We start from the raw sequence: 26,614 nt of genomic DNA on the forward strand, positions 1-26,614 counted from the left end.
TCTTTGTTACTATGGACACTAATATTTGCCTCTAGCAGACAGACTCATCAGTCCGAGGACTGATACCTTAAACCCCCACCCTTTTGGGCTTGCTTTGTGCCAAAGAGCCCTCTTTATATTTTCCTTTTTAAAATGTATTCACATAGAAAAGGAGGCTTTAACAGCTGCTATAATTCCCATAGCCTTTAACAATTTCATCATGAAAATAATGAGCTCATCCCATATTGGGGAAACTTTGGTATTTCTCAAAAGTTGGTTTATTTCTGAAAATACTTGCTCAAGAATCCTTAATTCAGATTGATTATTAAGTTAAATTACTGTCTAAGACTGTCCACTCTGGGGGTGATTCTACAAGCGCAGGCAAGCGATAACTGAGACATTAATTTGAAATACTGTGTACCAATTCCTATGATACTTCAGACAGAAAACTTGAGGCACCGACTGGAAAAATCCCAGTTTAATCAATGTACAGCATTTCTAATTTAAGTTTTAGTTGGCTCTTGCTTGCCCCCACCAAAATGGTGACTGTATGGACCCAGGCTAATACCATACGGCAGTATCAGCATTGTTATTTGCCTAATTAAGTATTTAGTATATCTGAAACTGAGTAAAAGGCAAATTCTTTTGCAAGTTGTCTCTGCTGATGATAAATCTTTCATAATATCAGCTGTAAAGGAACTTTTAAGAGTAAAAAGGGTGCATTGTTTATTGCTTAAATATGTATTTGAAAGCTCTCTTAAAATAATTATTCTGTAAATGGAAAATAACAAAATTCCAGATATTACTGTAATATAATTTTATTAATGATCTTTGGTCGGTCAAAGTCGTAATTCATAGCTATATAATTATGTAACTTTGTTATTTATGGTTCTATTTTAAATTTTATTTTTTATTTTTAAAAAACTACCTGGGATTCATACGCTATTTACTCTAAGAATGAAAAGCTTTGACCAAAAGCTAGTCAGATAAGTAAGAAATGGCATTTCAAGAAGCCAAAAAATCCCTCGCTGCTTCTGCAACACTAGTATTTCTTATCCACAATTGAACCCTTTCACTGACCACGGATGGAAGTAGCACAGCAATGGGTGCAGTACTCAAGGAGGATATAGACGACGGCTGTTTACCGCTAGTATTTTCCAGCAAGAAGTTATCTCCAGTGGAACATAAATACTCCCGTTTCAACAGGAAAATACTGGCATTGCACTATGCCTTTCAGCATTTCAGTCAAAGGCTCAGGGAATGATTGTTTGTGGTGCAAATAGACCATCAGCCCTTGATTTATGCCTTCACAAAAAAGGCAGCTTGCTGGTCCGACTACCATTAGTGGCAATTATCAGTGATTGGCGAGTATTCCTGTACAATTAGGTATCTGAAGGGCTCTTCCAACAATGTTGTAGGTGCCCTTTCCAGAAAGCTGAATGACAACAAAGACCTATATTTCCTCTAGCAGGGAAGTCCCTCCCTGTTATGGAGGGATTTCGTCATAGATGATAAGAGTGACTAACCAATGCCTGCGAGACGATCAATGAACTGCCTCACCCCTATCTTCTATAGGTTTTGAGGAGGGAGGCTTTCAACCTTGCCGATAAATTATCACACCATATAGGCAGCATCACCGGCTGCATCCCAAGTGAGCAATACATGTTGAGGGCAATAAGACAGACATCAAGAAATGGCTTCATGAATGTCTTCCCTGTCAGACTTCAGAGATTTTAAGGCGCACACAATCCGGGATAAGGGAATTCAAGATTCGATCACTGCCTCGCTCATATTCACGTGGATGGACATTGTGGGATCCATACCCCCTCTGAGGGATATAGATACCTATTCACCATCATCGATAAGAATTCTATATGGCCCAAGGCAACGCCTGTCAAACGGCAGATGGCAGAAAGCTGTGCTTAAGCTCTAATCAATTATGTCAACAAACAAAGTTTCCAAATATACAATCAGTGATAGGAAGTAATTTCACGTCAGCCCTATGGATTTCCCTCGCTGCCAACCTTGGGGCAAAGTTAAACAGTACAACCCAGAGGTCATTGGCATGGTCTAGCGTTTCCATCTCCCTTAAAACAGCTATGCCAGAAGGGAAGATGGAAAACTGGTTTCCATGGATTCTATTATGACCGAGGTCAGCCCCACCCGCAGCCCTTAACGCATTGCTGGTGGAGTTACTTTACGGACAATCATTAGCAGTACCTGCACACACACATTTCAGGATCCAAATAAACCCACCATCCCCCCTGATGTCCGTAAAGCAATAGAAGAAATTTGTTCAGCAATAAAAACTTACTTCTCAGTCAAGAAATCCTACATCCCCGCAGAGTTAGAGCATATCAAATATACATTCATCGTAAGAAATTCACAACATCCCCCCTCCATCCCACCCACCTGTTACCCGTATACTCTGGACCTCATCGCATATTATAGTGTAAACAGAAGTGCTATTAAAGGTGTGGAAGGCAGGATTACCTGGGTATCGACAGACAGGCTTAAACCAGTATAAATCCTAGAGGATGCCTTAGGCACCTGCCTTTTTTTTTGGGGGGGGTAATATTGTAAGAACTGTTACCCTGTCTCTCACAGCAATATTCTAATCACCATAACATGACGGATTTAAACAAACACAAGAGGGCGTTGAAGATATTCTTGTTTTCCAGGAATGTCAGCACTTTATCTTTAAAACAGAAACTATTCTACCCTGTTTCGAGTATTGCTCTCCTGTCTGGTCTTCAGCTGCTGACTTGCCGTCTGTTAAATTCCTTATTTCTGATCTGTATATTAATCTCTGGCACCGTCATTCAGGTAGTTCTTTATGGATGTTGAATAAGATTTTTCATAATTTTGATCATCCATTACATTTGGATATACCCAGACTGTACCCTCCTGTACATAGTACTAGGTATGCAGTTAATTCTAACGGTTGTACCTTCCCCATCATAAGGCACAACACTACGCAGTATTCTAGAAGTTTTATTCTAGTTGCGGCCAGATTGTGGAATGATCTTCCTAATTGGTAGAACTTAAGAAGTTCAAACTTGCAGCTAATCTTTTTATGTTGAACAGGCTGACATAGGTCATAGTTTTTATTTATTTGACAGATCTATTTTAACATTGTTACTGATCTTAAGATATTTTATATTCTTTATTCATTACTTTTCATGTGGTTTATTTCCTTATTTCCTTTCTTTATTTTTGTTTACTTATTATGCATAAATATTTTTTTATACCACAGTGTTCATTAGTTTTTACCCATAAATGTTCCCTATCAACCATGGATTTCATTATCTACTCTGGTACAAATGTAATCCCTGCGTAGTAGTACTTCTCGTTTGTTGACTATTGTACAAGCTGATTGTAACTAAATGGGAAGGGGTAAATTTGTCCAATCACTCATATTTGTATTATCTTAGTTTTGGTGTATTTTGTGTTGAATTGTATTGCTGTTCACATAGATCAATTATGTTTTACTTTGGTACCCAAAGTTGGTATCTGTACTCTGTGTAACTAGTATACCTTCATTGACTCTTTAGAATGTCTGCTAGTGCAACTGATCCATTTATTCACAACTTTTGCACCTTTTTTCCTGGCAAACACTTTATTTTATTCTTGGACCTAATACTTTTTAACCATCATTCTGCTCCAATTGATGTCAAGTCTAACTCAACTTTCATCGAGGTTTCCACCTCCTAACGTCCAGTGGGCTCAAAAGCAAAAGTAAAACTTCAAAAGCTCAAAGTTGCAGCAAATGTTTTTATGTTGAACAGGCTGGCATAAGTCTTTTTATACTTTATATATGACGTATCATTTTGATGTTGTTACTGGTTTTAAAATATTTTGTTTTTGATTTTTTCTCATATCGTTTTTATTTCCTTATTTCCTTTCCTCACTAGATTATTTTTCCCTAATGTAGCCCTTGGGCTTATAGCATCTTGCTTTCCAACTAAGATTGTAGCTTAGCTAATAATGATAATAATAAAGATGGATTTGTAAGCAAATGATAATTGGTAAGACATCTGGCAGTAAGGTGATGCGCCATTTTCGGTGGTTAAGGGGTGCCACCACCCTTGTAAGGCTTGTAGAAATTACAAGGTAAACTCTGGTTGTTTCTTCTTTCTGTTGATAAGCTTCCACTTGATTGCAGATAGTACATGATTAGGGGGAAAGTATTGAAATAGTAAATTTTCCTTTTGCTTATGCAAAGTAATGCATCTGGTTGATGCTTGGCATCTGTTTAGACCTTTGATGGCTTTCAATGGCTAATTTATAGCATAGCTTTAAGATGGTTTTGACATACGGTATTGTTTGTTTGAGAAATTTCATAACTATGATGAAATTTTACTTCAATAACAATGAGAGGCAAGTGTGATTTTTAAAAATCATGAAAAAATACATATGTCAAAGTATTATAGGAAATATTTTAAGTCATTTGCAGTATGTACTATGTTCTGATTATGGTTCCAAATGGGAGAATTATTTTCTAAGTTTGAAATATTTTGGTTCACTTTATTGGTGGTCTGGAATTATATACATTTGATATAATGAAACTGGTTATATATTATCTGTGTAATGCAATTTATCTTTAGTGTAGAGTATAGAGTATCTAGGGTGGAATTTATTCTGTATAATGTTTATGTGGATATAGAATCCTTTTTATATTACTTATACCTTTTTGTATCTTACATTTCTCATTTATTTATTTTTTTAGAAAGCTGGCAATTTTCTTTATTTGCAGTAGTGTATTGGAAGCTTTTTTTTATAGTAAAATTTATAATACTCTTGGAGAATGGTAGAGCCTGAATGTTAAGCTTTAAATTTAAGGTTGAACCCTTTAAAAAAACTATTTCCTTCTTTAATATGGTTAATAAAGTTAGTAAAAGATGAGAATTGAATCAAATGAAATATTTAAGTTTTATTTTAAAAGTAAATTCAGTTCACCTGCAGTAGAGGTTAAAGTATCTACATAACAATTCATTATAATTGGTCAAAGAATGGGAACAAAAAGTGATAAAAAAGACTACTGTAAATTCATTTGATCCACTAAAGGATTGAACCGGCTGGTCTGTTTAGAAAGAGAAAGATGTAATCTCTCCTATATCATAGCTGGCAGATGCAAGAGTCTTCAGTGGCAGCTTAACCTCTTAAGAAGATTGAGGAAGAGAGTTGTTAGCCATCTTTTGTTTTTTAAAGATCTCTAAAATCTTAGGCTTGTAAATTGCTTTATTGGTTTTATCTCCCTGAAAAAATTAATTGATAGGCATTGCCTCAGCCATAAATTTAGACTCCCCTATCTTATAAGTGTGTATGGAAGTCGTGGGCAAGTTAGAAAACGCTACTTATGCCTCCACAACAGGTTTCATGACCAAAACACTTCATGCTATAACCTTGAAACAAAGAACATCAAAGAGATAAAGTAAAAGCTTGTTGGGGCTAGGCGTGCTCTTCCGCTTGCCGACATTAGCAAAACCAAATCACTGTATCATCAGACAGGAGACCGCATCCATCACACCGACTCTGAATGGTCAATACATAGACGTCACTGATTAAAGTTTAATTAGGTTTGCACCTTACATAATAATGTGCTCAAGTGAATTTTAGAGACCAAATTCTTCAATTACTTTAAAATAAATTTTTTAAAAAATGTCATAACAATTGGGGCACTAAAACAGCAAAAAAGGAAAGGTCATATGATCTCAGGCAAATATTTTCTCTAGGCTCGATAACAGGATTGTGCCGGCAACCAATGTTGTTCAAGCAGCTCTCATCTCAAGATATAAGCAATGTGAATTCATGATAAGCATTATTGAAATCATTTTAAAAACTACCCATTTGTTGTTATGTCTTGTCTTCACCCCATATCTAAAATAGTATGAATAATATATTTTTGCGATTTTGGTTGATTTATAAAGTTTCCATTTTCTATAAATTTTTTTTTACTTCTGGTTACCAACACTTTTTAATGATGTATCATGTTTTAAGGTTTGCATCTAATGGGAGTACTTACCACGTTTGATATGTCAAATTTCTGTCAAGATTCCGTAATACAAAACTAGCTTTCTCAAGTAAAACACTTTATTTATAGTTATGTGAGTTTGTGTATTGGTACAATATTTCATTGGCTTGTAAAAGGTAGCTCAATAAAATCCCTATTTTTTTTTTTTTTTTTTTTTTTTTTTTGCAGTAACGATAAAAAAACAACTATATTCATCACCTATAAGTAATGGGAGTGCATATTTTAGATTTTTTTCCTAGAAATTATTTTTTAAAAGTTTTCAGAAATCACCATCAAAATTTCCTTTATTTTGCATTTTGTCATAGACTTTGTTTATGTAGTATGGCCACCATTTTTATGTGTATCTTTCATGAGAACTTTTATATTTTAAAGTATAGCATACAATCAATTATTTTTTTATTTGTTTTTGTATGATTGTTACTGTTTCTCAAGGACAATATTGAATTTGTATTTCGTATAATTTGCCATCTTACAGCTGTTATTTGATTATTTCTTAAAACTCCTGGCAGGATCTCATGGTTGGCGATGAAGCCAGTAAGTTGCGTTCGATGCTGGAAGTCACTTACCCAATGGAGAATGGAATAGTGAAAAACTGGGATGACATGTGCCACGTATGGGACTACACTTTTGGACCTGAGAAAATGGGAATTGATCCTCGGAACTGTAAGATTATGCTTACTGAACCGCCCATGAATCCTACCAAGAATCGAGAAAAGATGTTGGAAGTAAGTGTTTGTTTGATAGAAATTTGCTGTAATTATCCATCAAATGTTGATTTTCTCTCTCTTTTTATGTGTAGGGGAAATATGGTGTACAAGAAATTAAGCCAACTTAGCCCTGAAAGTGAAAAAAGTCAGATTTACAGTGAACCCTCGTTTATCGCGGTAGATAGGTTCCAGTCGCGGCCGCGATAGGTGAAAATCCGCGAAGTAGTGACACCATATTTACCCATTTATTCAACATGTATATTCAGACTTTTAAAACCTTCCCTTGTACGTAGTACTGTTAACAAACTACCCTTTAATGTACAGAACACTTAATGCATGTACTACAGTACCCTAAACTAAAACAGGCACAAATATTAAAGGTGATTTTATATCATGCATTTCCTAAACATGCTAAAAAGCACGATAAAAAATGGCAACCAATGTTTTGTTTACATTTATCTCTGATCATAATGTAGAAACAAACTGGAGGTAGAGCTTTGCTTATTACCCAGACATATTTCCCATACTTTTCCCTTAGAACTACATCACATCTTCCTACTTTAGATATATATATATATATATATATATATATATATATATATATATATATATATATATATATATATGTGTGTGTGTGTATGTGTATATATATATATATATATTTATATGTATACACATACATACCTACATATATACATAAATACATGCATACATATATATATATATATATATATATATATATATATATATATATATATATTACTGTATATATATGGGTTATGGAAAAAATCCGCGAAGTGGTGAATCCGCGATGGTCGAACCGCGAAGTAGCGAGGGTTCACTGTATCCCTTAAATAGATGAAGATATCAAACTTTCAACATTAAAGAAGTCATTGAGTTTCCTAGTGTAAGTGTGTAAAGATAAGATTTAAGATTACTTTTTTTTAAAGGACTTAAATTTCTATTCATGCTAATCCTTGTTGAAAAGTAGAACCACCTTTAATCGTACATGAATACAAACTTCTGCTCCAGGTTTCGTTTTCTACGACCAAACAATAAAAAAAGAAAATGGGTGTCATTACATCCCAATAGGTTGCTAGACAACACTGCATGGTAGCACTATGCGCTACTTAAGTGTTTTGCCACTTATCTCTTGGGCGCTGTGCTAAGAGGAGGCAGTTACTCTTCTCTTCTACGCTCATGACTGTTATATCCATAGGCGATACCCTTATACTACTTAATACTTTGTGTTTTTTCTATTATCACTGTCACTAGCTGTGTTTCCATTATTTGTGAGTAAAGTGTGTTGTATCATGGCTAGTACTTTATATCATCATGCGTTCATGCCCCGGCCGTGACGGGCCCTTCTTGTGTCTCATTCATGAGCAGGGTTGAAGTCGACTCGACCCTCATCCTGTTTGCCCCTCATATCCTGACAAGAGATGTTCCGTGGAATCTCCATGTTAGAATTGTATGGAGTAACTGTCCTCCCAATGGGAGAGATATTGTTCTCAATGTAAGAAAAGAGCTAAGAGAGATAATTCTACTTCCTTGTCTTCTTCCAGCAATGATAGGAAATGTAAGCTCGTTTCTGCTCACAAGGTTATTCCCCAACCTTCTTTGTGTCAGGAGCCCTCTGAGGCCCCTGGCACGGAGGACGATGTCGATAATGTAGATATTGAGGATCATAATTTTGTTAATATTTTATCACCCAATACTGCAATGATGTTCTGGATGATGATCTTAAGTTGATGTTTGTGACTGATCCTGTGAATACGGCCTCCTAAGCTGAATGTGATCCCAGTATCCTTGGTACCTGATTTTTTTCTGCCATGCAAAGATCTCCCATGACTCACACTAGTGTTTCGAGTAGTGAGCCCTATAGTCATAGATGTTACCATTTTGTTTAAACTGTCGAAGACCTGATCCCTCAAAGGAAGCTTACAGGCTCCTTCATTTGGTTTGTCCCAGGAGAAAAACTTGCCAGTACCTCTGCAGAATATGAACTATCACAGATGTGTATATAGTCATATGCATGTTAATTACATATAGTATGGTGCTGTATTACTATACTCGGATTATATCAGTCCCTATGTAGAGTATGGTCTGAGGACATTTATATAATGTTTCCCAGTCAATTATAATTTAGATATTTGTATACTGTACTTGTGAAAAGAGCATACCAGTCTCTTTGTAAATTATGGTCCGACAGTTTTTACTCAGACCAGACTATGCCAGACCATGAGGTCTGTCACGGATTTTATGTCCCCTTTGATGATCTAGCAGGTTCAACCATACCTCTAAGGTCAGTTTTGAGAGACCAGACCAAGACTGGACCCCTATAAGCTTTCTTCTTTATTACTGTATCATTGTAAATACATTTATATACAGTGTATATATATATATATATATATATATATATATATATATATATATTATTACTATTAGTCCTTTATTTTCATCTTATTTTAGAGCCAAATTTATACAAATCAATTTTGCAGTAGCTGGATCTTTCCCTTTAGTCTTGAATTTAGATATATAAAAAAAATCTCATGAGGATGAAAATAGCAAATAAGCTATGGTAAGCAGCTCTTCTAAGGGAAGGACACTCCAAAATCAAACCATTGTTCTCTAATCTTGGGTAGTGCCATAGCCTCTGTACCATGGTCTTCCCCTGTCTTTTGGGTTAGAGTTCTCTTGCTTGAGAGTACACTTGGGCACACTATTCTATCTTATTTCTCTTCCTCTTGGTTCGGTAAAGTTTTTATAGTTTATATTTATTTTAATCTTGTTGCTCTTCTTAAAATATTTCATTTTTCTTTTGTTTCCTTTCTTCAATGAGCTATTTTCCCTGTTGGAGCCCCTGGGCTTATAGCATCCTGCTTTTCCAACTAGGGTTGTAGCTTAGCAAGTAATAATAATAATGAAAATAAAGGGATTTTGACGAAGGAAAAATCTATTTCTGGGGGACAGACCCGTGTTGCCCAGTGAAATGCTCCTTTAGCACCATTTCTAAGGTATATAACTGCTATATATTACCAGAGAAAAAATTGCATAGGGATGCCAGGTTGAACCCAGCTCGCTCACCTATATAAGGTGTCGATATAATACTGGGGCGTGATAAATCACAACCAGAGGCCTCGCACCATTTAGATATCTCCTGTCAAAATCCCCGAACAGCGAGGTGCCGTTCAACATCCCACTACTACTAGCAATCCCACGCCAGTGACGTCACTCCTTTTTTAGCACGCAATTTGATAGCCGTATTTTACCTTGTGTGTGTTTTTCGCTGGTTTTTTTCTGGATTTACCTCAAGATGTCGGACTCCACAATGTATTATATTTACTGTAATGTTCAAGATTAGTAATGACATCTGATCATCATTATGTAATTCCTGTATTTGTTTGTTAAAAGTGAATTTTTTTGCAGGTTATGTTTGAGAAATATGGCTTTGCTGGAGCGTTTGTAGCCATCCAGGCTGTGCTAACTTTGTATGCTCAGGGTCTGCAGTCTGGTGTTGTTGTAGACTCGGGGGATGGAGTTACTCACATCTGTCCTGTGTACGAAGGTTTCACTCTTCCTCAGATCAGGTAACGTAGAGAGTAAGGTGAAATTCACAGTCCCATTTGACTTGAGAATAATCTTAGAATTTTTTTTTTTTAACCCTTTTACCCCCAGGCTATTTGGAACTCTCCAAGCCTTAACCCCCAAGGGTAATTTTTTTTTTTCAAGCACATTTTGCAGTATATTTTTTTTAAATTGCTCTAACAGCCTTAATTTTCATCATAGAGAGGTCAGGTTGGTCTCCTTCTCTTGGAAAATGCCTGAAGTTTCTCAAAAATTACCAAAAAATTAAAAAAAAAATGTAAATGGCAGTTTTTTGCAAGGACGTACAGGTACGTCCATGGGGGTAAAGGGATGAGTTTTGTGAAACGTACCAGTACGTCCATGGGGGTAAAGGGATGAGTTTTGTGAAACGTACCAGTACATCCTTTGGGGGTAAAAGGGTTAAAATGATTCTCTCAGTTTTGGCTATCATCCCATAAAACATCTGAAATTATTATTAATTGGCAATTGTGAATTGGATGGACCACGCGTTAGTTACGTTGAAGTTATCAACATATCCCTGAAGAGGAGATAGTAACCTATCCCTTATCTATTCAATTATAACTTTAGTGGATATTATGTACAGTACTGTATAGTAAGAAAAACTAGATTTTAATCATAAAATTCATTTATGTGCTCACCTGATGTTCATATTGCTTTCTCTATTATTATTGACTCAATGTCGATGTTACCCCCAAAAAATAGCACACAGAAAGGGATAAAATCAAAGTGAAATGTAAATAAGCTAAGATATTTAGATAAAATAGTGAAAGGAAGGAAAATGAAGGGATAGATTAAAATTTAATGCAATGAGAAAGTAGAAAGAAATTATAATTAAGTAAATATTAATCATGATTTGATTACTGTATATATTTTAAAATGAATTATAAAATGAAAGTAGAGGTATAAGAATTTGCGACTTAGAAGAGGATAGAATGAAATTTACTAGTAGTTTATTTAGTTATAAATTATTTACAGGTTTGATTATGAAAGGGGATAAAATAAGTCTTTTTTGCATTGTACTGTACAATTATATATTATACTGGCAATATTGATAACCCCATTATCTCTCTCTCTCTCTCTCTCTCTCTCTCTCTCTCTCTCTCTCTCTCTCTCTCTCTCTCTCTCTCTCTCTCTCTTTCTTTTATGAATTTAGGTGTTTTTATATTATTATAAGCTTGAGTAATTTTAATTCAGATAAAGTGTGTTATTTCAGGTTGCTTAATAATGAAGTTTGAATTTATATACAATTTCTGATAATTTTGATAGCTATTTGTCTGCGAAAAAAAAAGATTCATTCACAGTATATTTAAAAAGAAAGCACTTTAAACATATCATAACATGATAATAAGAAATATTTTCAACTTTACATAATAATAATAATCCATTTGAAAATTGAATACCTCAGTCAAACTGAAATAAAGTTTTCCTTCTCAGCAATTACCAAGTTAATGGAAAATAATTTTTTTTTCTTTTTTTTTTCCTGTATCACAACTTTACAGGCGATTAGATATAGCTGGGCGTGATATTACAGTCTACTTGATCAAGCTTCTCTTGCTAAGAGGCTACGCATTCAACCACTCCGCTGACTTTGAAACCGTACGCATGATGAAAGAGAAACTCTGCTACGTTGGCTACAATATCGAACAGGAACAGAAACTTGCAACAGAAACAACTGTATTGGTTGAAAACTATCAACTTCCTGATGGACGCATCATTAAGGTATGAAGAGATTTAAGTGTCATATTTAGTTAAAAGATTTTTGCACTGGTTGTTCAGATGATAAAGTTGATATGTAGTGTTAAGATGTATTCTTTATCATGTTTCTCTTTTTCTGTATTATTAGATACTAGTGAACACACGTATACACACCCACACCCATACGCAAATTCAACCCTTCCCACCCACTCCCCCTTTATCCTAACTACAACCCGCTGCTTCAGCAATTTGTGGGAGAGTGTACATCTCGGGGTACCCTCTCTCCTCATGGTATGACTACTCCCTTTCCCCCCTGAGCATGACAGGAAAGAAATGTATATTTATATATACAGCCAGGCACTTGCTCTTTATTATATAAGGGAGATTATTATTTCAACTAACTATCCTAATATTCATATGCTTAATGCTTTCAGATGTAAGCCAATTACAGAAATTTGAAAGAAAAGAATTTGCTAGAATAAAAGTAGTTCAGCTAGCCATTCTTTGCAACTCTACCTCTCACTGCCCCCCAATTTTCAAAGGCATAGAAATTAAGGATGTATTGCAACTTTTAAGACATTAGTCACCTGTCTTGTTATTGGAATTTGGAGGGAAATAAAACTTCACAAATTTTGTCTCAAATTACTTGCAATATTCAAAGCACTACCAGTTAAAAGTTCAGGAGCAAGGTAGAATGAAATACAACACCCTCTTCCTCCTTGCAATAAAGCTCCTTTATTAGTAGGAGAAGAATAATACTCTGAGCTCTTAGTTTTTTGCTGGAAAAATGAAATCTTGGCAGATCAATTAAGCAGACAAGACCAATACCTTGCAACGGAGGGGTCATTACTCCCCATGATATCCTCAGTTTTGACATTTCCCAAGTCTCTCAATTGAAACTTGGAGGGTTTTGCTCTCCAGTTCTAGACCCTCTTGCCTAGCCAGTGGTCATCTTTCTTCAGAATCGTCACATCTGGAGTTTTATGCCTTTGCCCCATTCGCTCTAATAAGGAAGAGTGTCTCAAAGCTCATAGCTTTGATCAATTCTGGGATGACTTTCATTACTTTATTTTTAATGCCAGAAAGGGGAGGCATTCCTGGATATAAGACCTATCTTGAAAGATTTGCCCAGATCATTACCTTACAGTGAAGATCTGCTCAAACAGCCTCACCATTTCCATTGTCTATACCTAAGACTTAATCTTTCAATCCTTTGCTCCGGGCAAAAGGCTTTTTGAGCCCCTTTAGGTCATCTTTCATTTCTTTTAAAAGAGGATCTGCCTATATCAGGCCACCATTTACAGTAGTCAGTTACCAATGATGCCCCTTAGATAATACTGGTAGTTAACTTTTTCCATTTCCTCAGATATGCCAAGAATACTGTTTGAGGTGCACTGTAGGCTTTACATGAAGGTCTATGTAACATTCCTTCGGCACCTAGCTACATTTTATTTATTTCTAGCCTTCTGCTTTACCTCCCTTCCTAGTTCCTTTCCTCCTCCTTGCTGTCTAACCTTTTCAAATTTTACTTTATAGTGCAACCATCGGGTTTTCCCCTCGTTACACTAGGCCCCCAAGCGTCCTCACAGTCCCCAGTGCCATACTGTATAGCCCAAATTCTTAAATCCAATTCAAAACTTCCATTAGTAATTAAAGTTTAATGTTACTCTCCATTCTTAAACATTGGTATGGATCTGTCTAACTACTCATAAATTAAAGACATGATCAGATCCTTTATTTTTGTAAGCTCTTCCTACCTCTACCTGGCAGTTACAAGTATTAAAAAGACCTGGCTGTACTGCTGTAGGCTGATCTAAATGTAATGTCTTCAAAATGTTTTAAAACCAAATAATGTAACTAAATACCCGCAGTAACCATCTGGGTTTAATATATGAAATACTAGTTCCTAGCAACATAAAGCAAAAAAAGCAAAATGTAAAAAGTCACTATCAAAGATAAAAGAGCAAAGCAAAGGAAGAAAAGAGTAACATAAAGCAATAAACCCAAGGAAAATGGTGACATAATGAAAACTGTCACATAATGTCACGCGGAGAAGCTGGTAATCAAAATGCAAAATGGAGTGATTGACATATTGAGTGTTTATGCATATATAGCAGTGATGTTTTTGTTCATGATCCACCAGGTTGGTGATTTTGGGATGTCATATACAGAGCTAAGATGACACATGATCAAGGGAGTTGTTGTGAGCAAATACTGTGGTTTTTATCGAAGCCTTTAAGAAAAAGAAATTGACTATCCATACCCTTCTAAACTATCACTGATAAGACAAATACCTGAATAATTCTTATCCTACGGAAAAGGGAATTATTTGACAAAGTGATATACATTCACCTCTGCTTATGTACTGTTGGACACAGGAATTTCTGGTATACCTCACTCAGAGGAAGTACACCCAGCCACACCCTTACTGCATGGCAAGTTTCTTTGTTTAGCCCCACCCACCACCTCTCCCATCTCTCCATACACAGGCTGTTTAGTTACTCGATAGGAAATAAGCGTGTGACAGGGACTCCCGTGTGAAACTGTACCTATCATGTTCAGACTGATTTAAAGAAAAAATCTTCCCGAGTGGAATTTTATCTTCGTAAATTCTATGTTTCTTTTTCAGGTTGGAGGAGAACGTTTTGAAGCCCCTGAAGCCCTGTTCCAGCCACATTTGATCAATGTAGAAGGTCAAGGAATAGCTGAGCTGTTATTTGACACCATTCAGCGATGCGATATTGATATCAGACCTGAATTATATAAGCATATTGTATTGTCTGGTGGTTCAACCATGTACCCGGGATTACCCTCTCGTTTGGAAAGAGAACTTAAACAATTGTACCTGGAGAGAGTATTGAAGGTATGTAGATAATTGCAGGTAATTAAGATTTTATATTTTGTTATTGTGTTAAATGAAAAAGCTGTTTTTGTAGCATTCTAGTGTATTTTGAAAGTCAAAAAAATATATGTTCATGCAAACCCCTTACTTTACATTATGATATTGCATCTAACTCAATTCTAAATTTGCTCCAGAAAAAAGAAAAAAAAATCTTCCTGGCTTACCTTACATATGGGTTTTATGGTGCCAGTGGTGGCAAATATTCATTGCATTCTGGACTCTTAAAAAAAAAAAGGGGGGGGGGTTGGAGGATGTCACACTTGTAAAGTTGGGATTTCATTGGAAAAAATTATAAGTCTAAGAAACTGCTTTATTACAAGCTCAATGCTCTACAATAACATATATATATATATATATATATATATATATATATATATATATATATATATATATATATATATATATATATATATATATATATATATAGCTAATGAAGGTTTTTAAAAAGGAAAAACAAACCTATTTGCTGTGTGTTTCCCAAGAATTTTCTTGCAAAGGATAGAACAGGAAATCCAGTGCAACATAATATACCAAATAAATATTGTCTTCCTTGCCTTATGGCCAGTTTATCGATGCGTAAGGCACGGACTCGTATGCATAAAGGAAACCCATTGGTTCAGACTCTTATGAACCTGTCACTGCACCTCCAATGCTGAATTTGTCTGCTAACTGACGACACTTCTCCCTCTGAGAACTATTACCAACTCGTGATGACAATGCTTACCTCGACCCTGGCAACCATATTTAACATCCAGGATAATGTGACAGTTATGTCCCGGTTCCTTTCATGAATCTAGGGAGATGGGTGTGTTTTGGGAGCCACACAACAAAAGTAGGGTTTTCTAACTCCTACTTTGGTGTTAGGCTGCTTTGGAGTTCCCAATGATTTAGTACCCAGAACAGTGGCTGTATGCGTTTACACAATGATTATAACGTTACCAACAATACTTTTAACCTTATCTTGTAATTTTCTAACTTAATGAAGTAGAAGATGGAATGAAGAAATAGAATGAAAATGTTAGTCTGTTGTACTGTAATTCAATTTCTCAAAAATTAACTCGCATGATACACGAGTTATATGATAAAATCACATTTTATGGGTGAAAATTTGGGGGTTGCACAATACGCAAGATCAGCTGTTACACGAGTATATACAATACATACCTGTACACTACTGCACTGTACACCATTAACCGTTATGAAGGAGCGAAATGGTGTTGTCAGATGTAGCATATGTTTTCCTTTATGTTTTTTATATTATTTGGTATGTTTACTACTATTTTCAAATGGAGTATGAGTATTTTATAGTATTAATATTTTTTTTAGATATTATTTATCATTATTGTGCGAAGGAGAGACCGACTTTAGATCGCATAAAATGGCGTAATGGGAATTTAGTTTTTAACGTAATATTTAAGGATGAGCGATGTAAAGTCGGAAGTGTGGTTGGGTGACATGATGTATAGAGAGATATTACTGTATATTCCAGATAAACAGCAACACTGGGTATACTTACATTTTTTTGGTATACAGTAGTGTAAGACTAAGATGATAAACATGGAGAAGGTTCCACTTATCATGCAATTTTGTGACTCATGGAGCATGCTGACCTACTGTATTGAGGTCACCTTTTGGGCCCTCAATGAATATTTTGCATTTCCTAAACTCTTCCAAGTGCTTTATCTAATGAAAACTATTGCCACTGGTGCACTATGGGAAGGGTTTACCATAAAGGTATACAAATGCAAACCTTCCAAATGTGTTTGTGAGAGAAGAAAGGGCTCACTTTATATATTGCATTACACGATAGTAAGAAATAGTTGGTCTTCATTACCACAAAGGTTATGAGAAGATATGGAAATACAACCGTAGTGGGGACAAGGCTGTAAGGAAACCAAATGCAGTCATTGATTGCAATAAAAGCATGGGTGTAGTTGACGTAACAGGTTCAAAACTGTACCAGTACTTGTCAAAATGACTCAGACTAAAGTGTGACCACAAAGGTGACATTTCTACTTTCTGGGAAAGCTGTGTGGAATTGCTGTATTACAATTAGAACATATCCCTAAGAGTAATGTCATGAAAGCACTTCACGCTCTCTGTCAGGATGACTACTGTGCAAATTGAAGTTAGCTGGAATAATTCAATTTCACCTCTAACTCATGAACTTAAAGGTTTTCCAGACATCTACGCATTGTGCAAGCTTTCAAAAGGTAAAATGCGAATGCACGTTATTAGCCAAGGCCGCAGAGTGCAATCTTCATGGGAGTGGAAGACGTTGAATGTATTGGAGGGATCACATATTAGTTGTAATACCTGCCAATCTTAAAGTTTTAACTCAATTGTGTGTGCATTTGATGTAGTATCCACATGTCTCAAATGTTTTTTCATATGTACAGTCAGCTCCCCTTCTGGGGCTAGGTAACAGAAATACCCGTGAAGAGCGAAAAGCCGTGTAATTTTGGTGCCCTAGGGTGAATCAACTCATAACCCCCTCCTCTCCCCCCCAAAACAAACGACCACTGTCTATATGCGGTAGACAAGCACCCTAAATAACTCACTGTATTGTACTACATTGTTTTCACTTGGTTTCTATTGGGCTATTGTACAGTGTTTTATATTACCTTACAAAGGTAATTGTACATTACTAACTCAGCTACTGTACAAGGTAAGATGACTCGTAACGTGTAAGTCGTTGACACCATCCTTTGTATAAGTAATAACAAAACATTATGCTTCTTAACTTACAACATCCACTGATACTGTAATATATACTGCCGTAATATATGTACAGTGCTATCACTACAATACAGTTTAATTAGCTAAGGTGAGACAACACATCACTGCTAAATGATAGCTGTCTTCACATGTTCACCTCACAATCCTACCAGCTCGTCACCTAATACGTAGATTTTAACTGTCTTCAGTACTGTACTATTATTTGTATACAGTGCTTTAAATACACTGATAGTAGTTTCTATTAACATATGAATACCTTAAGAGATTTGATAGTAGAAATAAGATTAAAAGGCTTTACAGTCCATGTGCAAAGCCACTTGTTATCTATGAAGTTCTACACAGCAAAATCTTATGATACATAATGCAATCATTAAGGCACAGTTTTGTATTGAACATGAGGTGTACGTGTATTTTTACGTACGTAACTTAACACTTGTGAGAGATGCTTTCACAGTGAAGGATGCTGGGAAGTGAGACAGAGTCAGCCAGAGAAATGGCATTGTACAAGGAGGGAAATGGTGCGAGGTCCAGGCACAAAAAAGCATGACTGGTTTTGAAATAATTAGTGGGTTTGATGGGAATGGTGTAGTTTATATTGACTAGTTTATTATGATCCTTCTTCTAGTTAGCTTAATGTGTGAAGATGCTTCTCACTTTTAAGTTATTTACTGGTGTCAATAAAAATGAGAGAGGTTTTCCTTGAGCTTACTGTTTTTAGTATGTATTTCAAGTACATAAAACTGCAGATTTAAACCAAAAGTATCATAGTTAGTGCTGTGGATAAGTTTAAAGAAATTATCATTTGATTTTTTAATTTCAGGGAGATGCTGAAAGATTATCAAAGTTGAAAATCCGCATTGAAGATCCTCCTAGACGGAAAGATATGGTGTTCATAGGTGGGGCTGTCCTTGCTGATGTCATGAAAGATCGGGACAACTTCTGGATCTCACGGGAGGAATACCAAGAGAAGGGTGTTCAAGCCGCCTTAGAAAAACTCATGCCTGGCGGAGCCTCTTAAAAATGATAACCTTAGGGAATCTGGTTTCTTCAGTATCTGCTGTTGTTATTGGCTGTTTGCAAGTTATGTCACTTCTTTTTGTTCCATGGAGATACTCTGTTATGAATATTTTAGTTACACCTTTGCCAGTCATCAGAGGATTTTTTTTTTTTTTATTGATTTGATCTGACCTAAGGATAAAATCTCCATACCAGTGATATCGCATTAGTAAGTGACGTAGCATGCGAGACAGCTTTCATGTTGTGTAAGGTGTGCTCTCTTTGGCCAAGTACATTAAACCAATTGCTGTTGCTACAGCTGTATGAGAATTCTTCTTTAGCCATATAGTACACTGGGTTAAAATCACCTATGTACAGTACAGGTATTGATTATTTATATATATATATATATATATATATATATATATATATATATATATATATATATATATATATATAAAACGTATGTATGTATGCATATATGTGTGTAAAAGATATAGTATGACAAGTTCCATATTTTCCAATTTTTTTAATTCTTCTATAAAATAGCTTCCATCAGAATGAAAGAATGTTATGATGGAAATGAAAAATTCTGGAATTTCTTAGTGATGCAATTTTTTTTTTTTTTTTTCTTCTACCAGTTTGCAGATTGAGATTTCAGCTTCCCGTGAAACAAAATGAGAAATATTGATGGTGTATTGTCATGTTTCATTTTTTTTTTTTTTTTACAAAAATTGAATTGCTTAAAAGTTGAGTAAAATTTAGTAAATTTCATCATTGAATACAAGATCGTCCATGAAGAGATCTGTGACTTATTTGTGTTAATATCTATACTCAATTTTTTTTTAATGAGCCGCATTTGCGCTGACTCGCAGCGGTGCCCTTTAAGCTCGGAAAAGTTTCCTGCTATCTGATTGGTTAGAATGATCTTGTCCAACCAATCTGCGATCAGGAAACTTTTCCGAGCTAAAAGGGCACCCCTGCGAGTCGGTGCAAATCTGCCTCACTAAAAAGAATTGACCATAGTACATAAGATAAACAGTACTGTAAAGTTGATAATTTGGATGTAAACATTATTGGTTACAGGTTTCTTCCTCCCAGACATTATAATTCAAGTTTTGTATTCTGGGTAGCAATATGAAGTGGAAGGAATTTTATTGATGTATGAAGTTTTTTAAGAAGCCATTAAGTATCATGCCTAAATATTTATATAAGGTTAAATGGTCCCCAATTATGTCTACCTCAGTTCATATTATTGAAGTGAAGTAGCATTGCAAATATTTAATTTTTGGAATTTACATTGAAATCTAAACTTTTACAAGAATGATAATGAGAGGCAAACTTTTAGGAAACTAATAATTGCTTTAAACTTTGTTACCATAATGACCTGATTCCACGTAAATTTTTAGTCCTTGACGTTTTAAGGAAAATAAACTGTAACGGGCACTTCATGACGTTTTAAGGAAAATAAACTGTAACGAGCACTTCATGACCACTAACCTCAAAATTATACTATGGGAGTATTTCGTATTCATGGAAAGATCGTGTGTTTCTTCAAGATATCTGGCAAGTTATTAATTGTGTTGGATTTGAATACATCCAGGAAGGACAGTACATCATTCATGCGAGTTGTTTTTCATGATGGTGTTTTTGAATTATTGAGATTTTTTTTTTTAATTTATAGTACTGTATATTATTATATTATCTAATAATAATAATAATAATGATTTTATGATTTTGCTGATAAATATTTTATGTCACTTTCATAGAGCTGTAAGCCTGTTTTGTAACTTATCAATTGGAAGTCTTCATATAGTTTTTAAGGTAGTCAATTCAACTAGTCTTCTAAAATTATTTTTATAGCATTTAAGTTGCACTGTCTTTGAAGGTGAAGCTCAAGTTTGCGTAACTGTGCAAGGTGTTTAAGACCAGACTATTTGCACACAGATAATGCAGATATTTATGCGAACATAATAGTGTGTGAGGCTTTTGAATGAGGTATAGATTGTTCACTTTTGATGCGTGTCCATTAGAGTAACACTGTTTTGAATGTGTGAGTGGAGTTTTATTATTCATCATTTCTTATCCAGTTTATTATGGTGGAAGAATTTTTTCCAACTTCTAAAGTCGGAGTATTTGAAATTTAATTATTTATTTTAATTATGAATGATTTAGAATATTGATTGATATTTCTAGTAAGGTATAAACTATTATCATTGGCTGTTTGTCCCCCACTTTAGAAGTATCATTCTTTTCATTCAAGCTTTGATTTGAGCAAATTTTCAGTTAATTTATTTTTTGTGTTTGAGACCGGATGTGCATTTCATTTCTTTGTGAGGAAGAGGATGCTCTCCAGGTTGCAGATTAATTTGAATATGGAACAGGTTTGGTCCAAGAATGTTGGGAACAGACTGTATCTAAGATTATTAACTTTTTTGTCACTTGTCTCCTAAGCCTACAGTTAGATAACAGTTGCTAGCACTACATATTTGAAAAAGATCATTTCTTTTTACTATTCATGGTTATTGAATTTCTGTTAGGGAAAAGGGATTCAGTGAAATATTGATTATGTACTTGTCCCTTTGATTCTATCAAGCAGAATATTGATTTCAATGCAAAGCCATTACAGGTCAATTTTGATTTTTTTTTTCAAGAATTTATTAGTTTCCCTTTTGTGCTTTTAAAATATAATAAGTAGTGTTTTCTTTCTTGAGGGAAACAAGATGAATTTTATTTAATTAATCTAGCACTAATTAAGAAGAGAAAATCAGATTCGAACTGCATCTCAGCGAGTTATAATTTTTAGTGTCATTTTCAGAGTGAAACTGTATTGCACAAAAAGTTTGGTGTTTTTCCTACAGCAAATCCATTATATCTTTTACTTGTAAAGAAATGTTTATACTGTATATCGATTTCAAAGAATTATCAATATCACAAATCCGCTCATTGTTTCAAACTGGTAACTTAGAATTATATATTTTCATAATAGCAGAGACAAATAGTGGGAAACTTTAAACTTACCATATGGATTCCTGGCTTAATTTACACTGTGCTATATTGTACTTTAAAAAATTAATTTCTCATCTGAGTTAACAGATTTTTTATGCTCTAGTTTGGTTAGTAAACATTGTACATGAAGGTTAAAATGGTAAGTCATGCCAAGGAAGGGAGTGATAAAATCAGTCTATTCAGAATGATTAGTTGAAAGGTCATCGAAGTGCATTTAAACCTTTAGTGCAATGAATAAATAATGAAATTAGTCCTATTTATAATCTAGCACTTTCAGGTTACCATTTTCCACCATTATTTTTGTGGTTTGCTTTTCTTTGTTACATAATGAGAATCTTTGGGAAATTTTAAGGAATATTAGTCATTTTGCCAATCATCTATCTGAAATATATATATTTAGTAGTTTGTTGATTTTTTTTTAAGGTAAAACTGTACATTTTGAAGCAATATCCCTTTCTATAGCTAATTCTTGATTGTTTTGTTTCATTATACTTCAAGCGAAGTTTTTATCAGAAATTAGATTATTCCCAGATGCTATTGCCCAAATTTATTTTAGATGTAAGTTTTGTAAAAGGCAGTACTACTGTATTACATGAATGCTCTTTAAAACAGTGTGGATGTTGTGAAATTTTGTTGCATTCCACTTTTTGTTTTTCAATTATGAAAGTTGACCGAGAGACGATTTATGTTTTCCATTTTCTGTTGTTTAAGAGGGATTGAGGGAAGATTTCAGAGTTCTTAAGGAACTATCTTGTTATATATTTATGTGCTGAATGTCTTATTTGTTGAAAAATTTTCAAATAAAAATTTCAATAATAAAAAATAAGAAAAAAAATAGGGTTAAACGTTTCTTACCTTAGATGATGATGTATTGTATTGTATTTTGTGAAGTTATTTTGACTTGCAGTGCAACTGGATGTGCTGTATGCATCAATCCACACTAAAGGGCAAAAGTGCAAATGAAATTGTTCATTGTGTGAATAATTTAACAAATTGAGCTTTGGAGTTAAAAGGATAATACTTCTTTTCAGCCAATTGGAATATTGATATGGATTGGAGTAAGAGAAGAAATGCAGAATACTATAGTCTTGCAATCATGATGTTGTTGAAGAGAGTGAACTGAACTGATGCAATACAAACTATTACTGTACTCTGCTGTCCTTTGATTTTGCAAGGACGCTTGATTACATATTGTGCTTTTGAGCATGTGCTAGGGTCGCTTCTGCTTCGCCAGTAGCAAAAGGTTTTGCCCCAGCCAACAAAGTTGGATTATTTTATACTTCCTTGGTGGAGCTTCTTTTTTCTTCTATGTCCCTCATAACGAGAGCATCTTGTGATAGAGTTGCTCATCTTCAGCATGGAATGTCTTTTCCATCCCGAAGCTGGAAAATGGCTTATTCCTCAGTTTAGTTAAGGTACCAGCCACCCTTTGAGATACTACTGGTAGAGAAGTATTGGGTCCTTTGACTAGCCAGACAGTATTAAGTTACGTCCCTCTCTCTGGTTACGGGTAATTTCATCTTTGCCAACACATACACAGAATAGTCTGGCCTATCCTTTACACATTCTGAAATTACAACACTGAAATTACCAAACAATTTTTCTCTAGAGGTTAACTACCACACTATAATTGTTCAGTGGCTACTTTCCTCTTGGTAAGGGTAGATGAGAGTCTTTTAACTATGGTAAGCAGCTCTTCTAGGAGAAGGACACTGCAAAATCAAACCACTGTTCTCTATTCTTGGGTAGTCCCATAGCCTCTGTACCATGACCTTCCACTGCCTTGAGTTAGAGATCTCTTGCTTGAGGGTAGACTAGAGCACACTATTCTATCTTGTTTCTCTTCCCCTTGTTATTTTGAAGTTTTTATAGCTTATTTATGAAAGAATTTTGGTATCGCTAGAATTCTTGAATATTCCTTGATATTATTATTGACATCTGACTTTGGATAAGCTACAGTAGTAGTACGAGAACTGTTTTGGGACATGATTTCTATGTATAATCTTGACAACTATTTGCCATATGTAGATTCAAGCATACATACATACATATACCAAGGCACTTCCCCCAATTTTGGGGGGTAGCCGACATCAACAAATGAAACAAAACAAAAAGGGGACCTCTACTCTTTACGTTCCTCCAGCCTAACAAGGGACTCAACCGAGTTCAGCTGGTACTTCTAGGGTGACACAGCCCACCCTCCCACATTATCTACCACAGATGAAGCTTCATAATGCTGAATCCCCTACTGCTGCTACCTCCGCGGTCATCTAAGGCATCGGAGGCAGCAGTAGGGCCTACCGGAACTGCATCACAATCGCTCGCCATTCATTCTTATTTCTAGCACGCTCTCTTGCCTCTCTCACATCTAAAAGGAAAGTCTTAGGAATAGAAAAACCATTCTGCTGTTGGGCTGAAAATGCTTAAAATATTTGGCATATGTAATCCTAATTCTCCACCACTTAAGAATTAATTATCAATATGTTACAAACCCTTTGCAAGTTAGTAATTCATTGGCTGAACATTTTGAAAGTTTATGTAACAAATGTAAAGGTTCTCGAGGTTACCAGTTAAAGAACAGAAGTTTCAACTTCACATCAAGTAAATAACAGCTTTACAATCTCCCCTTTACAAACCCCTATAGTATTAGAGGTGCTGTGTAGGTATTACTTAACCTTACTCTTCTGATCCAGGGTGACATTTCCACGTCAATAAAATTTTTGTCATAAGTGCTCCAATGATACGTCGAGCAAATCATCCAATACTTATTTTGCCAGGAAAATTCTGTAATATTTTAATTCATTTCTGACAGAAGACCGATTCCCTTATTGCATGCACCATAGGCATTTTATCACTCATTCAGTTCATTTCCTGATTTGACCAAGTTTAGTACAATTTGGGGCCCTCTCTTATAACTTACTTTGTCGAATATTGTACGGTACTTGAGAAGCGATATTGCATTTTAAACTGATACAGTATTTACTGTTACTCTGGAGAACTTACAAGTGTATAAAGTAAAGAAAGTGAAAAAAAATAACTCATGAAACTGGTAACCAGTACTTGGACAGTTATGCTGATCCTGTGCATTTATGTCTTATTACACGGGTAACTATCTCTCCTTAAATCTATATTTACAATGTCTCTGGTATGTGTGTAATTGCATTTATGAGTGTATGACATGTGTGGATTTTGTATTACAAAACTTCTATCAATAGTTCTTTCACTAATGTTTAACCCTGGATAGGTACGGTGGGTCGTTTGCGACCCCGAGCGTCAAAAAAAAACAGGTTTTTCTCACGTGACTCACCCCTGTGACTTAATTTGTGGGTGATCGACCTGCAGGAGGTGTCTCCCCTACACGCTCTAGTAGTGTCCAGATGTGCATTGCTGTAGCTGTACTCCTTCCCCGATTTCTGAGACGCGTCGGGGTCGTTCGCGTCCGAGTTTACCCTTCTGAGGTAGTTTGCATAATTATCAAAGTTATTACGTATTATGAAATTGTCGTAGAATGGTGCAACTTGTATAGGTTATCAGTTGTGGAAAGTCTTGGTGGATTGTTTGGCTACCATGTGCATGTTTTTTTTTTTAGTTAAAATGTCGTTCATCACCACGAGGACCATTTTACCGCGAGTGCCCCTTTTTCATTTTTTTTCATTTTTTTGCCAAGTCATTTTTCCGTAAGATATTGCCAAATAGTGTCGTAAAACTTTTGCTTGTTTAGTGTTGGAAAGTGTGTCTAGATGATCTGGCTACCCATGCATGACTTTGTTTTTGTCAGATACGACGTAGTTATTGGTATATTGGGTATTTAACTGCGGTTACCAATTTCTGTTTTTTTTTCAATATTTGTAAAAATTACTACGTAGTAAGGAATTGCCGTATATTATTCATTTTTTTTTCATGTTTATGTGTTAGAAAGTGTGCCTTGATGGTTGGGCTAACACGTGCATGTCTTTTTTTTTATCTGAGATGTCGTATATTAGAATGTCGGGCATTTTACCGCAAGTGTCCCTTTTTAATTTTTTTTAATTTTTTTGCCAAGTCATTTTTCCGTAAGATATTGCGAAATAGTGTCGTAAAACTTTTGCTTTTTTAATGTTGGAAAGTGTGTCTAGATGATCTGGCTACCCATGCGTGATTTTGTTTTTGTCAGATACGACATAGTTATTGGTATATTGGGTATTTAACTGCGGTTGCCAATTTCTGTTTTTTTTTCAATATTTGTAAAAATTTACTACGTAGTAAGGAATTGCCGTATATTATTGATTTTTTTTTCATGTTTATGTGTTAGAAAGTGTGCCTTGATGGTTGGGCTAACACGTGCATGTCTTTTTTTTTTATCTGAGATGCCGTATATTAGAATGTTGGGCATTTTTCCGCGAGTGCCCCTTTTTATTTGTTTTGCATTTTTTTGCTTAGTCATGTTACCGTAAGGAATTGGCAAGTAGTGTCGCAAAACTTATATTTTTATAGTGTTGGAAAGTGTTTCTAGATGATCTGGCTACCCATGCCTATTTTTTTTTTAGTCAGATATGGCGTATATATAAGTATGTGTTCGATTTTCCTGTGATTGCCATTTTTTCGTTTTTTCCCATTTCTTTCAAAATTACTACGTACTAAGGAACTATCACAGAGTAATATTTCATTTATATGTTTATTTGTCGGAAAATATGCCTTGATGGTTTGCCTAGCACGTGGCTGAAATTTTTTTTTTTCTGAAATGCCGTATATTAGAATGGCCATTTTTCCACGAGTGCCCCTTTTTATTTGTTTTGCATTTTTTTGCTTAGTCATGTTACCGTAAGGAATTGGCAAGTAGTGTCGCAAAACTTATATTTTTATAGTGTTGGAAAGTGTTTCTAGATGATCTGGCTACCCATGCCTATCTTTTTTTTAGCCAGATATGGCGTATATATAGGTATGTGTTCGATTTTCCGGTGATTG

General features: G+C 35.1%; 1 protein-coding gene across 2 annotated transcripts in view; it reads left to right on the forward strand.

Annotated features, from left to right (window-relative positions):
- Arp2 (Actin-related protein 2) overlaps positions 1–22,505 on the forward strand; it is a 64,462-nt gene extending 41,957 nt beyond the window's left edge. For both annotated transcript variants that reach the window (XM_068364710.1, XM_068364711.1), the window contains 5 exons: positions 6,523–6,738; positions 10,150–10,310; positions 11,829–12,048; positions 14,654–14,887; positions 18,486–22,505. In XM_068364710.1, coding sequence (XP_068220811.1) covers positions 6,523–6,738; positions 10,150–10,310; positions 11,829–12,048; positions 14,654–14,887; positions 18,486–18,683 — 1,029 coding nt within the window. In that variant the 3' untranslated portion in view covers positions 18,684–22,505. The remainder of the gene's footprint in view (positions 1–6,522; positions 6,739–10,149; positions 10,311–11,828; positions 12,049–14,653; positions 14,888–18,485) is intronic.
- Positions 22,506–26,614: the final 4,109 nt, after the last annotated feature.

This window comes from Palaemon carinicauda, chromosome 41 (assembly GCF_036898095.1).
Source record: "Palaemon carinicauda isolate YSFRI2023 chromosome 41, ASM3689809v2, whole genome shotgun sequence".
In the NCBI taxonomy this organism is placed as follows: Eukaryota; Metazoa; Arthropoda; class Malacostraca; order Decapoda; family Palaemonidae; genus Palaemon; species Palaemon carinicauda.